The sequence below is a fragment of the Ischnura elegans genome, chromosome 9, assembly GCF_921293095.1.
Source record: "Ischnura elegans chromosome 9, ioIscEleg1.1, whole genome shotgun sequence".
Taxonomy (NCBI): domain Eukaryota; kingdom Metazoa; phylum Arthropoda; class Insecta; order Odonata; family Coenagrionidae; genus Ischnura; species Ischnura elegans.
Window position 1 is genome coordinate 106,409,148 of NC_060254.1, and position 15,429 is coordinate 106,424,576.

General features: G+C 38.4%; 1 protein-coding gene across 2 annotated transcripts in view; it reads left to right on the plus strand.

The window, feature by feature from the left end:
- Positions 1 to 15,429, plus strand: part of LOC124165219 (venom dipeptidyl peptidase 4) — a 133,755-nt gene that overhangs the window by 65,230 nt on the left and 53,096 nt on the right. Inside the window, exon 3 of one of the 2 annotated variants that reach the window (XM_046542506.1) lies at positions 12,832 to 12,926. In XM_046542506.1, the coding sequence (XP_046398462.1) occupies positions 12,832 to 12,926 (95 nt within the window). Of the gene's footprint in view, positions 1 to 12,831; positions 12,931 to 15,429 lie in introns of both variants that reach the window. The other variant, XM_046542507.1, reaches the window with a different exon arrangement.

The following is a 15,429-nucleotide window of genomic DNA, read 5'->3' on the forward strand; positions in this document are numbered from 1 at the left end:
AGTCACGCTCATGCATTCAGAGATTGATATTTCAGCAAAAATTCTTTTGTATAGTTATTGCTAAATCTGTTAAAAAGTTATTGCTGAATTATATTTAAAATGTAATGCTTAATGAAAACGTTAACCTTACTTCGTCTTAACAGAAGGACGTAGTTTTAGGGTTAAAGCTCTACCAAATATGTACCAATAAAGGACAAATCTGAATTTCGAGACTTCCGAGAGTCTCGTGGAAGTGGTATCGTCTTGCCTCGTAAAAAAGTGGTCTCGTATCGAGTCTCGTCTCGAATTCTAACCAACGGTCTCGTCTCGAAAACGATACGAGACTCGAGACGAGAAAGTCTCGAGTCTCGCGGCAACGCTAACTTTAACATACTTTTAAATATTAAAAAGATCATCGTAATAAAAATATAACAACCCTGGACATCGACCGAAGAAAAGGCTTTGTACCGTAAGAGGAATTCTACAACAAAATATATTTGATTTAACCGGCATTCGAACCTGGGTCTTCCTATATACGGTCAGGAAAGCTATTTATTGAATATCTTTCGATTGCTTTAAATAAAAGCGCGAATAATGGTGTATGCTTGCGGACCATCTTGAAGGTGTTTGGCTTTTGGGGGGTTAGTTGGTCGACCGTTACAATACAGACAACATTCCATTACGTACAATTGGCAATATTGACACGATGTTATTTAAAGGCTCGTAGCAAATCAGTTGATATTATGGAAAACATTTATTAGTTTAAAAATTAATCGAAATACGGTAACTGTTGTCAGTGCAAGTGAATTCGCTCAATAGTAGCCATCATTATTTTTTCTGCTAATCAAATTAGTTCACCTTGAGTTATTCAGGATAGTTCTGCCGCGGTTATGCAATGCTTTCTCCTTCGAATTTCAAATCCGAGACTATAGCTATGATAGTAGCACAAAGTTATTGTACTAGCCACAAAATCGTGTCGAAATGATAGATATCACATAAGTTTGCTATATTTTAGTGTAGCACAAAAATGTCGCATGTAACGTGAAACCCTGTGCATTGTGAATTTCCATTGCAATGGATTTGCCTCTTTCATCCATGCTTTGAAGAATTTCCAGCAGTAAAATGGAAGGGGGTACATGTCGTCACATTATACATATGGTGTATTTTTATATATCCGAATGCAACGTTAACGACATCACAAAAAGCCTCACGTGGTCTGACATGTAATGGGAGGATCTGAAGATATTAAATGACCCCTTCCATTGAGAAATGATTATGGTGTGATCCGGGTTCATGTGCACGCGATACATTTCTTCTCGGGATGGACGGATCCGTGATTTTTTTCGAATCCGGATTCGGATCGGATCCTTGATTTTCGGAGCCGGATCTTTCGGATCGGATATTATCGGATCCAAATGCATTTTCAAATTCCTGACGCTGAGATTCCCCCGATGATTGTTCAATCTCTTGGGAAGAGTCACACTATGCGCCAGTCGTATTTTGCCTTTTTTATTTTCCGCGGCTGAAATTCTCATACGTAACCTCTGCGAGAGCTTTCATACAAAACGGTTCATGAGTAGGACAAGAATCGCATGCGACGATGCATTCGAAGATAGAATCGGAACTCTTATGGGCGTTGCATTCACTGAAGCTATTATTTAAAATTTCGGATACAGATCCGATGTCTTCCGCGACTTTGGATCCGATGTATCCGATGAAGGGCAATATTCGCGGATATTTGGATCCGAGGTATCCGATCCGACCATCCCTAATTTCTTCTCTTAAATGCTTGGGTGATATTAATTTTTGGCCATGCCTGCTTTACACTGTTTTGCGACTTAAGTAGTCGAATATTTAGTGCTTTCTATGCATTAATTATTTACTGTAGCACTAAATGAGCGTTGGGGTAATTCTTTGAATTTATGAGATTAAACTTCACTCCATAGCAATTAGAGACGCTTTGAATGTTTAGTGAACCGGCACTATAGCTATGATAAGTAATGGTATAAAGTGATTTTAATAGAAAAAAATCGATTTTTCGGATTAATCAATTAGGAACGCTTTGAATGTTTGGTGAACCATTTCTAGAATCTTCCACGCACACGTTGCGATCAAGTGATGTGCATACATTCAATGAGAATTGCTTCAGTATTAACATGCATCTACATGCCAGCATGTTTAGTATTGTTCATTTACCGGCGGACGTTCAATATTTAGCTAAATACGTCGAGATGAAATGAAATTTCTGTGTTTTACCGTTAAAATAATTGATATTGGTATTCAATAAGAACGATTAGCTTATGAATAGTGTTGCCGCGAGACTCGAGACGAGACCGTTAGGTAGAATTCGAGACGAGACCACTTTTTGACGAGACGAGACGATACCATATCCACGAGACTGTCGAAAATCTCGAAATATATATGTCCTTAAGGGCCCTCGCGCACTGGCAACTTTTACAAAGCAACTATTTAGTTGCTTTGTTGAAGTGCAAATGAAACACACGGCATTGACTGTTGCCCGGTGCACGGGCGACTTATTAGTTGCCGCAACTGCCGGGTGTTTCATAGGGACTTCCTCAAAGCAACTAAATAGTTGCTTTGTAAAAGTTGCAGGTACGCGGGGGCCCTAATTGGTACATGTCTGGTAGAGCTTTATCCCTAAAACTATACCCTTCTGTTAAGACGAAGTAACGTTAACGTTTTCATTAAGCATTCAATTTTAAATATTATTCAACGATAACTTTTTGATAAATTATATAACTATAAAAAAGAATTTTTGCTGAAAGATCAATTTCTTGATGCATGAGCGTGACTTCTGAGCCATGTTAGGGAGTGTTAATGGCTGACTACTTTTACTTGTTTCCTGCGATAATATCCTTGGAAAATTATCCTGCAAAAACTGAATCATTTTCTAAAAAGGAAACTTTCAGTGCTTACTGCTACAACAAAAATATCTTGGATAATACTCGCATGTGTGTAAAGTATCGCTCAGCGGCACTTGAAATCCTTCTTAGAGTTTGCTTGCTAGGGGAAAATGATGGCCCATTTCGAATTGCGCAGAGCACATTACCTCGGCAGATAGACGGATGATAGCTGAAATAATATGCTATGTACCTCTTCCTGCATCTTCCGAGGTTAGTGAGGATATATATATAGCATAATGTCGCTAAATTGTGCTAAGTATGTTGCTATTAAGAAGAATAACTACAATTGGCTTTCCTTTGACTTATTTTGCTAGCCAAAAGTCCATTTAATCAAAAAGTCCATACTGGATCATCTGATCGGGATTTATGCATGCGGTCCATTTTAAAAGGGGCCAGAAACCTCTAGAAAAAATGAAGAAATGTTTTTTTCTTACCAATAAAATATTCATAGTGATTGTATACCTTCAGATTATTTAAACGTTTCGATGATATTCCGTTTTAAACCAGAGAGTTGACGAATTTAGTCCTAAAAATCAACTTCTTTCTTCAACTGTACTATCTTGAAAACTGCTGCCCATCTTGCTTGTGAGGCGTCAAGAAGGGTCAGCTATTTTATCTTGAAATACGATATTTTCCTTAGAAACTTACAGCCTTCTCTCTGTCTTCTCCATGTGTGTCATGACCTCGAGCCAAGTGCGTTTGGTCCGCCTCCTTAGTCCTAAGCGAAGAGACCATGTGCTTCGCTCAGCATTTATTTCTTTCTTCTTTTGCGGACAGTAATCAACGAAGATAAGATTCCATCTACACAGTCAGGACATACCAGGTCACCTTCGGGATATTTTCTCGTCTCTTGATGGAGCTTCGAAACCACCCGCCTCAGTTGATATCCTCGTTGGGTGTACTTCCTGTGTGTGGTTATTTTTATCTATTATTGGGGATCCTACGAAATGGGAATTGTATTGAAAGACAACGAAGAGGCTCGGAAGTCTGTTTATGTGTTAGGTTCTAATAAATTCATTGGTGGGGTGGTTCTCAAGGACCTGTTGTTGCATTCGAACCTAATGGAAAAAACGCCATAATAAGTGGTGTATGAAGCTATTTAGTTGACCATTGAATTCCGCCGTCCTAAATTCATATGCTCTTTTTCACTAGGAAAACACGAATAAAAAATGGCCCTATTATCACTTCGCGTGCAGCTGGTTGAGGTAATATTTTTTAAAATATCCAACTCCATAGGGACAGTTTGGATATGTCTATCGGTGAGTCTTGGTATTAATTGTTAAAGGAGTGACGGCCATCTCCAAACTGTCCGTTTGGAGTTGCATATTTAAATAATATTACCTCAACCAGCTGCACGCGAAGTGATAATAGGGCCAGTTTTTATTCGTGTTTTCCCAGTGAATAACAATTGAATTTAGGACTGAGGATTTCAATAGCCTGCTAAATAACTTCATACACCATTTATTATGGCGTTTTCTTTCCAATAGGTACGAATGTAATGACAGGTCCTTGAGATCCACCCTACCAATGAATTTATTATAGCCTAACGCAAAAACAACAGACTTCCGAGCAGGGGCGGTCTGTGGTGATTGGGGGCCCTTGGGCTGGTGCTCATGAGGATCCTCAGTGGAGGATTCACCCGCCACCCCACCCCCTTCGGAAAATTTTAGGATTTTGCGTGACTGGTAATGGACTTTAATGCTCTTCTGGCTCTAAAAACTAGATAAAATTTTGTAGGAAAAATAAAATGAAAAGTAGGTACTTTACTGCTTATAAAATTTAATTATGTTTTATGGTTCTATTATCTATTTAGTGCATTTGCTCCTTGAAAATGCCACGAAATTAATAAACCTCTAAAATAACCTTTTCAATAAACGCTTTTTAAGAGCAAAAGTAAAAATGTAAAATACTACGAAGCATATTTTGGGGCCCGATAAGACTATTGTTTGTTATGCGTAAACTATGTCTAATTGATTTTTGCCAGGCATATAGCTGTCGTCACAAGTACGTCACTTTTATCGATACTCGTTGATATTGTTTTAAAGTGTGGATAAAAACTTGTCAAAAATTGTTTTACTAAATTTGTAGAAAAGTTTAAGCCAGAATTAACAAACATCTCAAACTATTTTTTAAAGGATAATGTTTGACGATTTGTTTCGTCATATAATTCAGCTGGGCAATTAATGCTAATCGCGTAGAGAAGAAAACAACAGGTAACATATTAGGATACATTTTTAATATTTTAGCTTATTTTGATTTTGATATATATTATAGAAAATCTGTTGTTAAAAAAGTATTTTTATCAGTAACTGCCAAATATTAATGGGCTCGATCAATAATTCAATTATTTTTTGTGCTTCCCTTCTAAATCATTATGTGTTAAGGGACCCGTAAAAAATACAGACAGTATAAATAATTACAACTGTATTAATACAACCAACTTCTACACTCTTAAGGAAAGAAAAAAAAATAGCAATTATGGTCAACTCTACACTATTGACAGTCTCTCAATACTGCTGATATTTGACGCGAAGCCGAGCTTGAATTCAACAGTCTACCCGAAAACTCCCTTGAGTGGCAGATGAGCTGGGGTTTGAAATATCAACACGGAGAATATGCATACGTCAAGCAAACAGAAGCCACGCGCCCGCAGAAAATCCAGAAAAATAATTCAGGAAATCAATTTCCTTACTTTTTTGGATTATTCTATTTCAGAGATATATTTAAGATAGACAGTAGAGGTTTCCGTAGAGTCCTTCGTCTTGAAAACCTCATTCCCTCCAAACTATCAAGATTCGCGACTCGTCAAAAACTGCTATGGGCGTACAGGAAGCGTTACACAGATGCTGGGTTGAGAGCCGCTAGAGACTCGGAGGCTGCGCACTTATATAGCTTTAGTAATTGAGCATGGATATCTTCAAGAGCGACGCGTAGATCACAATAGACCCCCACTAAATTTCCAGGTACGGCAAAAATGATAAAATAATGGAGATACTTAGGCGGGTGCGGGAATTCGTTATTCCCACGCACAACAAAGGACTTCAATAAATGCTGGACGTAATTTCATTAGAACATTTCCTTTACACATGCATGGCCTATTTACCTATGGCGTGTGTCTTGACATCCCCCGCCACACGCGTATTGAGGCAGCTTGCGGGGTAGTATGCAGATGTAGATGACCACCATATAACTTTTACTAATAAAACTGCCTACTAAATGTGCACGGTAGTGTCTTTATTTATCAAAGAATTTTCCAGAAACTGCCGTTTTTGAGTCTTAAAAATCCCAAATAATCAGGGGGGAATTCCGCAGACCCCCGGTCCCCCGCCCTTTGGTATCAGGCGTATCACTGTAATGTTGTGAAATAGTATATCGTTTCTTTCCTTTGTTTGCGTTTGGCGCAACACGTATATTGTAAATGGAAACTAATTGCACAAAAAATTACACGTACAAAATTAAATTACACGTACAAAACGAACAAAAAAATAAACGCAATTAAGTAGAGAAGAAAGAACAGTACGCATAGACGGATCTAGGGGGCTCGGGGGCACGTGCCCCCCCAGACCCTTAAAAATATGCATGATTTTTAATACGGTCCCATTATGATTGCATTCATTTTGCATTATGAGGTATCCTTGTGCCCCCCACCTCCCAGAATAAAATCCTGGATACAGCCTTGCTTGTGCCCCCCTCAGAAAGAAATCCTGGATCCGCCCCTGACCGCACGGAAAGTTTACTCGAAGCGCGTCACAAGACTATTTAAACTATTAAAACGAAAATACGAATATTCCAACGTACCCGAATCTGTATTTAAACTCTCATTGTGTAGCAAATCGATACAGGAACCACTGTTCTTGTTCAGCTAATCACTAAAGCTTTTTAGATATTGTTAACATAAAAGAGTTTTTTCTCCTTCTCATTTCTTGTCTGCGTACCGCTTCTGTAAAAACGTTTCATATTAACACTTCAAATAGGATGAAAAACTGTCACTAACCAAACCAGCACTCACTGAACTACTAATTGTAAGGTGTACTAAGAATTTCGCGATCTATGTGAGGAAATATAGAGAATACTTGTGACTGTGCACGCGCAACTTCCCCTCCTCCAACAACGCTTCCTTCCCAACTTCCAGTCCTGGGAGAACTACTTGGCATTGATTCCCACTGTACCCTTTGTCAAAAAATCATACAAAAGAGATGTCTAACTATACTCAGACAATTTAATCTGATATTTTTTCTCGATGAATGAATTGGGGTATCGACTACCCAGAAACACCTGCGGGGATATCGGGTTTCGCTACGGGACTGGGGGCTTTGGGAAGAGCGGACTAGGGGAAAAATGGAATTGGTTATGATCCGTAGAGGTCCCCAAATACTCTCACATATGCACGGTCGCACTTATGGTTGCCACCGCGGTCTCATCTCACGAGGGAGATTCACACGAACTCGTCGTCGTATTTGGCCTAAGCGTAGGACATGAGAGGGAGAAGAGACGCGATCAGCGCCCAAGCGCATGCCGGCCGATATACGCGAGTATTGTGTGGGGCCCCGAAGCTCGGCGCCCCCAGAGTCTTCTGACAGTTCTCTTACACTCACCCATGTGGTACGAGGGTTATGCAGTAGGACATTAACGTTGGTCCAGAGGACTCTGGGGCCCCCCTGAGCTCGGGGCCCTCGGCGATCGCCGACCAGCCGACCTGGCCAAACTGCTTGCGAGCCTCTTTTTTGCCTTTCAATACTATTCCCATTTCGTAGGATCCGTAATTATAAATAAAAATAACCGCATACAGGAAGTACCCTTGACGAGATTTTCAACACACTGCCTGAAGAAACACCACACAGCATGAACGGTTCTTGTGGACTGAAGCGCGTGGTTTCAGAGCTCCATCAAGAGATGAGAAAATATCTCGAAAGGGTCCTAGTATACGCTGACTGTTAAGAAGAAATCTTATCTTCGTTGATTACTTTCCAAAAAATAAATAAATGCGGAGCGAAGCACTTGGTCTCTTCGCTTAGGACTAACAATCCGGGCCAAAGACACTTGGGGCTCGAGGTCATGACACTCATGGGGAAGAGTGAAGGCTGTGAATTTTTTTTTTTATCCCTCACCCCTCAAGCGCGGCAGGCATTTAATTAAATCCCATCTCAACGGCCGGATGAGATTTAAAAATCTTCGCCTTTTTGGCATACTATCATTCAATAATTTATATCTTTCATAATATTCGATCAGTATCGTTGAAAATTTTTGTAAACTTGCGTAATATAATGCGCTACTATATACTATGTTTTCGAGCGATTTGAAAAATATTTATTGTTTTATGTATCTCCTTTTATGAACTAATGAATGAATTTTCAATTTTAAAAGATTTTAATTTGGTTTCGAATAAGCTACGATATATATAACATGTCATGCATTTAAAAAACACAATTACATGATGTAATTTAGTTATTTGGGGTTGAAAATTTCATAACAGATTGGATACTTTCGATAGGATTACCCGTTTCGCCTACTTGAAAATTTACCACTCCGCCCACTTCTCTGACTTTGTTCCATTATTACCGAATAATTTCATACAAGTAATCACGTGCTAATGTTTCAAACGTCAATAGGTGAATATTCTAATGATTTACCTTAGAAAATCTGCTTTGTGTGACATGATTTGAATCAATCAAATCATAATCCCACTGCACATTTTTCACGCCAGTACACGCAGTCTCTTCATCTCCCATATTAGGCACAAACTGCACACCTCCTTTGAGACTTTGATCTCTTCCCAGCTGCAGAAATTGTCTTTAGGAAATGTATTTTTGTGAGTCTTGGTACTAAATTGTGTAATGAGTGACGGCCAAGTCCAAACAGTTCGTATGACGTTGGATATTTCAAAAATATTACCTCGCCCAATGGCACGCTAAATGATAAGTCAAATTTTTATACGTGTTTTTTCTGTGAACAACGTATGAATTTAGCACTGCCGCATTCAATAGTCTCCTAAATAACTTCTTACATCACTTGTAATGGCGTTTTTTTTCATTAGGTACGAATGCAATAACAGGTCCTTGAAATTCACCCCACCAATGAATTTACTATAACCTAACACACAAACAGACTTCCGAGTCTCTTTTTTGCCTTTCAATACTATTCCCATTTCGCAGGATCCCCAATTATAAAAAAATACCACACACAGGCAGTACACCCGATGAGAATTTCAACACACTGCCTGAAAGAACACCACACAGCATGAATGACTCTGGTGGACTGAAGCTCGTGGTTTAGAAGCTCCCTCAAGAGACAAGAAAATATCTCGAAGGGGCCCTGGTATACGCTGACTGTGTAGATGTAATCTTATCTTCGTTGATTACTGTCCGCAAAAGAAGAAAAAAATAAATACTGAGCGAAGCACATGGCCCCTTCGCTTAGGACGCTTAGGACTATCGAGGCGGACCAAACACACTCGGGGCTCGAGGTGACGACAAACAAGGAGAAGACGGAGAGATGGCATTGAGCTTAGAAGATACCGTATCTCAAGCTAAAGTAGCTGACCCTTCTAGACGTCTCTCAAGCAGAATAGGACATTCATGATAGAACAGCTGAAAGAAGGCGTTGAGTTTTTGGACCGAAGTCGTCAAGGCGCTGGTTTAAAACGGAATTTTACCGAAGCATTTTTTTAAAAATCTTGGAGGCATAAAACCGCTATGAATATTTTATTGGAAAGGAAAAACATTTCTTCAAATGATAGAGTAATTAGTATTAATTTAACATACAATATCTGGCGGAGAAAAAATATTATAAACAGTAGGTCAGGAAGCGTACTGGGTACGCATGACGGCGTTGAGGGGTTAAAGGAAGATCTAAATTCGTCAACTCGCTAGTTTAAAACGGAATATCATCGAAACATTAAAAAAATCTGAAGGCATACATTCACTATGAATATTTTATTAGAATGAAATGAAATCGAGGGATCTGAGTTCAAATCCCGGTGAGGGCGAATGATTTTTCCTCTCATAAATTTCGCACTAATTTGCAAATAGATTTTTTCTAGTGGTTTATGACCCCTTTTAGAATGGACTGCATGCTGCTGAAATAAAATTTCCCTCCGCTCACTGGAGTCTCTGGAGAACAATGATGAATGGAGTTAAAATGAATGGCAGATGAATAAATGCCGATCAGGTGATTGAGAATGGACTTTTTGATTAAATGGACTTTTGGCTAGCAAAATAAGTCAAAGGAAAGCCAATTGTAGTTATTCTTCTTAATAGCAACATACTTAGCACAATTTAGCGACATTATGCTATATATATATCCTCACTAACCTCGGAAGATGCAGGAAGAGGTACATAGCATATTATTTCAGCTATCATCCGTCTATCTGCCGAGGTAATGTGCTCTGCGCAATTCGAAATGGGCCATCATTTTCCCCTAGCAAGCAAACTCTAAGAAGGATTGCAAGTGCCGCTGAGCGATACTTTACACACATGCGAGTATTATCCAAGATATTTTTGTTGTAGCAGTAAGCACTGAAAGTATCCTTTTTAGAAAATGATTCAGTTTTTGCAGGATAAATTTTCCAAGGATATTATCGCAGGAAACAAGTAAAAGTAGTCAACCATTAACACTCCCTAACATGGCTAAGAAGTCACGCTCATGCATCACGAAATTGATCTTTCAGCAAAAATTCTTTTTTATAGTTATATAATTTATCAAAATGTTATCGTTGAATAATATTTAAAATTTAATGCTTAATGAAAACGTTAACGTTTCTTCGTCTTAACAGAAGGGCATAGTTTTAGGGATAAAGCTCTATCAAATATGTCCCAATTAACGACATATATCTGTATTTCGAGAGTGCCTCGGAAATGGTATCGTCTCTTCAAAAAGTGGTCTCGTCTCGAATTCTACCCAACGGTCTCGTCTCGAGTCTCGCGGCAACATTAGTTTTTATTTACACTTTAAAACAATTATAGCCAACGAGTATGGAAAAAATCTGCGTATTTGTGACTACATCAATATGCTATGCAAAAATTAATTATGCATAGTTAATACATAACAATCAAAAGTCTTTATCTGGCCCCAAAATGTCCTTTGTAATATTTTACACTTTTCCTTCTGTTGTTTTAAAGGATTATTTGATAAGGTTATTTTAGAGGTTCATTAATTTCAGGGAATTTTCAAGGAACAAATTTACTAAATATGTAGAAAATAGAACCACAATACACAAGTAAATATTAGCTGTGAATTTCCTACTTTTCATATTACTTTTTTCTTATAAAATTTTATTTTTTGAATTTTATCTTGTTTTTTTTTTAGAGCCAGAATAGCATCAAAATCCATTTCCGGGCATGCGAAATCCTAAAATTTTCCTGGGGGGCTTAGGGAGTGCAGGCGAGCGCATCCTACGGTTAGGGGGGCTCATCATGAGCTCCAGCCGAGGGCCCCCAATCACCCCATACCGCCCCTGGTTTTAAGCTACGAGTTCATTCGTTAAGTATCAATAAAAACAATTATCACAAGCATTGACGTGATTGGTGTCCAGATCAATATATATCTAAAATTTATATTAATGGCTTTCTTATTTCGAGGTACCGATTCAGAGATTGAGTACGCAAAGGAAATGGCTTTTTATGGTGCTAAATTTATTTTGGGGGTGACGAGATGAGACAGGGGTTCACGAGACGAGACTCGAGACGATACCCGAGGTCAGAAATCGAGACTAAGACGGGACAGGCGCAAGTCTCGTCTCGTCTCGCGGCAACACTACTCGCGCTTCAGAGATTTTATTTCAGTGTCTGGAGGCACTTATATTTGGGGTTTGAACGCAGGGCCCTTTGATTGAGTAGCAGCCAATCAAAGGCTTGCCCTGGAGTCAAATCTGATCAAAACTTAACGTTCTGGTTATTCATTACTTAAAGAAATTGAATGCGCCTTTTCACCAATTTTATTTGATTATTGGTTGTGATAAAGTTCTGAAACGGAAAGAGCCCTGTCTTTTTCTGTTTCTCAACCCGTTACCATAAGTTGATGGCGTCACAAGCTAATGCCAGGCGGGCCGCCACTTCCCTCTCGTCGGCCTTTTGCATGGGTTGGTATTATTCGCTGTAGTTTGGACTTATTAATTAACTACTTCCCGCAGTAAGTGAAAAGTTCTCCCAGAAGGAGTAACTAAGTGACGTCATTAGGCAGCACTCTAATGACATCATGTAGTCAAGCAAAGAAGTGAGGAGGCACCTGTCCATGCTTTTTTCACTAAACTTACGAAAGAATGGCTAATTTTGGAATGATTTTCTTTCTTTCAGCATACATATTTCAAGTGGCGTAGCCAGGGGAGGTCCGAGGGGGTCCCGACCCCCCCGAAATATAAAAAACACAATTAATTTTCCTTCATAAAAGAAAACAAAATATTAAAAAATCATGAATGAAAAATATGTCTTTAACAAATGAAGTTTTTTTCGATTATGAAAAGTGTTAAAATTAGTTTAATATCCATTACTTAGTACCCTGTTTTTCAAAAATTTCCCCCCCTGATTTTGGACCCCCACCCCCAAAAGAAATTCCTGGCTACGCCACTGTATCTTTCCCTTCTGCATCTACCCAATTCTTTTAATTAATTGCGATTACAGGTATGACCCCCATTCCAGGTCACAGAATTGAATACCAAGTGATTGTGCATGGCAGTGAGTATAGACACTTGGAGGAGCTAAGCCCACTTGGGTAGTGTTTTTTTACCGCTACGTCAGCACATACTGTCCTACCAAAACCGGATGCGTAATTAAGCATGGGAATGTGAATATTAATATCACACTAATAAAAACATTAGTATGTCTGACACTTGAGTGCGTAGTAATTACAGAAAACTCTGGTGTTTTGCTTTTTTCATGCCATTTTTATTTTCCGATAATAGAAATTAATTTCACATTTGTTTCTTTTCTTGCAGGGTCGGAGATTATGTACAAAAATAGTAATAATTCTCCAATAGTGTTTGATTTCAAGACAAATGAAACTAGACCTCTCACACTCTTCACTGATAAGGTTGGTGTGTATCAATAGTTCCTTTGTTTTTTAATGCTACTTTTCAACATATGCCACTCTTTAACTTTTGAAGCATCAAAAATATTATATTGCTTAGGAATTCTTAAAGCAAGAAGTGGTATTTCCTTAGCAGAAGAACTGTCACGTGTCATATAACTATGCATTTATCGAACTATTGACCACAGGGCTCGATCACCAATCAATTTTTAATATGGCAATAATACATTGATAGTTTGAAAAATAAAGATACCTATATTTGTTTGATCCATCACCTGCTGGTAGAGCCACTACTAGCAGCAAACAATCCACGCCCTTCTCCCTGCTACTGACGATGTCTTTTGCTGTCAGCTTACTCTCTTCCCATCCCAGCATTGACCTGCTGTGGTTCGTTGTCGCTTGCAGTCTTGTGAATCATTCCTCCCCTCAATGAGTGGCTCTATTTACTCAAGTTAATGAGCAGAACTCTAACGATGCCACGGAAGTGCCCATGGCAACCGGCAGCAGCTTTTATTTTTTAACTTAAAAGAAAATGGTAGGATAAAGAAGATTTATCTTTCAGTAACTCATCATTCCCTTCCATCTATCAAATAATTGGATGTGAACCAATGTGCTGATTCATGTTTCATAATATTATTAGCACCTAATCAATTACTATAGCGTTATATTTTGAAAATTTCTGGGATTATAATGCCATGAAATTTATTTTGAACCTGGGTCAATTTTAATGTTTTTTTTATCCACCCGGTCATAAAATTGTCATCCACTGAAACAATCTAATATATATAGTTGGAAAAGGTGTATATCTTACATTAATGGATATTCAATCTATTTATAGTCTAGATAATAATGGGGAACTTGCACGAATTTTTTTAATGTAGCAAGCGGACAGAAAATTATTTTCTGAATTAAACAAAGAAATCGAATTGTAAATGTGAGTTTTCCTTCGCGAGATATTGTATGATATACTCATATAACGAATTTTAAAGCGCGTCGGAAAACTCCCCCCTCCCACCTAGCCACTGCTGAAGAACCACGATGACGTAATCTGTGTCGAAACATAGCTCGAAGCAGTCTACCGCTGGGCTGTCAGTGCTCCAATAAGGGTGATTCAAGCGCACCAGCTCAACCCAAAGTGAGCCCAAATCCGATATTTAATAGAATAGGGAATCGTTTGATGGTATAAAGTTGATACTTCACGTCAATAATGAGAAATATGCAGGAAAAATAGTTCAAATCCCGGAACTTCATCTTAATTTTGCGGTGCCCGCTCCGTATAGTCACCCAACTCCCTAGCATTGTAACTAGCCAACGACGTAAGTGCGATGAATAAAGAAATGTTTGACATCTGGCTGTAGAAATACCTCGACTCAAGTGCATAATAAACTATTTATTAGTTTTCCTAAAAACGAAAGAAGGAGAAGCATGAGGCTTAAGAGCCATTCGCAGAAATCGGGGAGACATTTCGAAGAAAACAGTGGGATTCATCTGTGAAGATCGCATCGACGCTAGTATGAAATTCTGCTAAAATTATGTAAGAAGCCATCAAATATGGATATGTTGTTGATTATACTACGAATTTACATAATATAGTCAAAATGACTTTTTAACGCGCGAGTTAGTGTCCGCATCAGTGGAATTTTCTCTCAGCTGACAAGCTGTCTGGTAAGGAAGACTTGAAATTTTCTTGCGCGATATTTGTTTGCATATGAATGAATTATTTTTGGAAAGGTTATTTAAAAAGCACTCTTGTCCATTTCTGAGTAATCCAAATTTCTGAATCGTATTAACGCCTAAACAAGCGAAGTAAATTTGCAATCGTCACCGTTTCCATGTAAGAGGATTTGTGTTGTAAGTAAAAATCGATTGAATTTGTAATAAAACGCATAAAAAAGCAGCCTAGAACTGTGTTGAACTCCTTGTTCCTAAGGCGGAGGCATGTGACCCTATTAAAACAGAAATATATTACAGTCGATGTATCTAAAAATGTTTTGTTATCTAATTCTCAAGGCCAACACCAACTATTTCCAGCTTTAAATCTTTTCTTTAGATTCATTCCGAAGAATCATCGAATATTATCTACGAGAGGCTAAAGTGGTAAGTGTGTTGAACTAAACATGAAATTGGGTGAAAATAAAAAAACGGAGTGGTACAGGGTTGGGAAATGCACTAGAGCATGGAAAATCCCAATAAACCGGAAAAGTTGAGGCATTTGTACATACATAAACCATTCGCTATCCTCCAACATGCCGAGTTACTTTTATTTTCCGCAGACATACAGCATTTATTTGTCATAACAAATTACATGAGGGTCGTTGAATCAATAGGGTGGTTTCGTATTATTTTTTATTGCCTAAATCGAGAGATTATTACTCCTGGAGTAAGTATTTCACGCTTTCAGATTTTTTAATAACGATATCTATTTTTCGCGATTAAATGACAAGTGAAAATTTTCAAGCGCGCGAAAACGCGACGGCTAATTATGAATGCTGGGAAAACTCCGTGT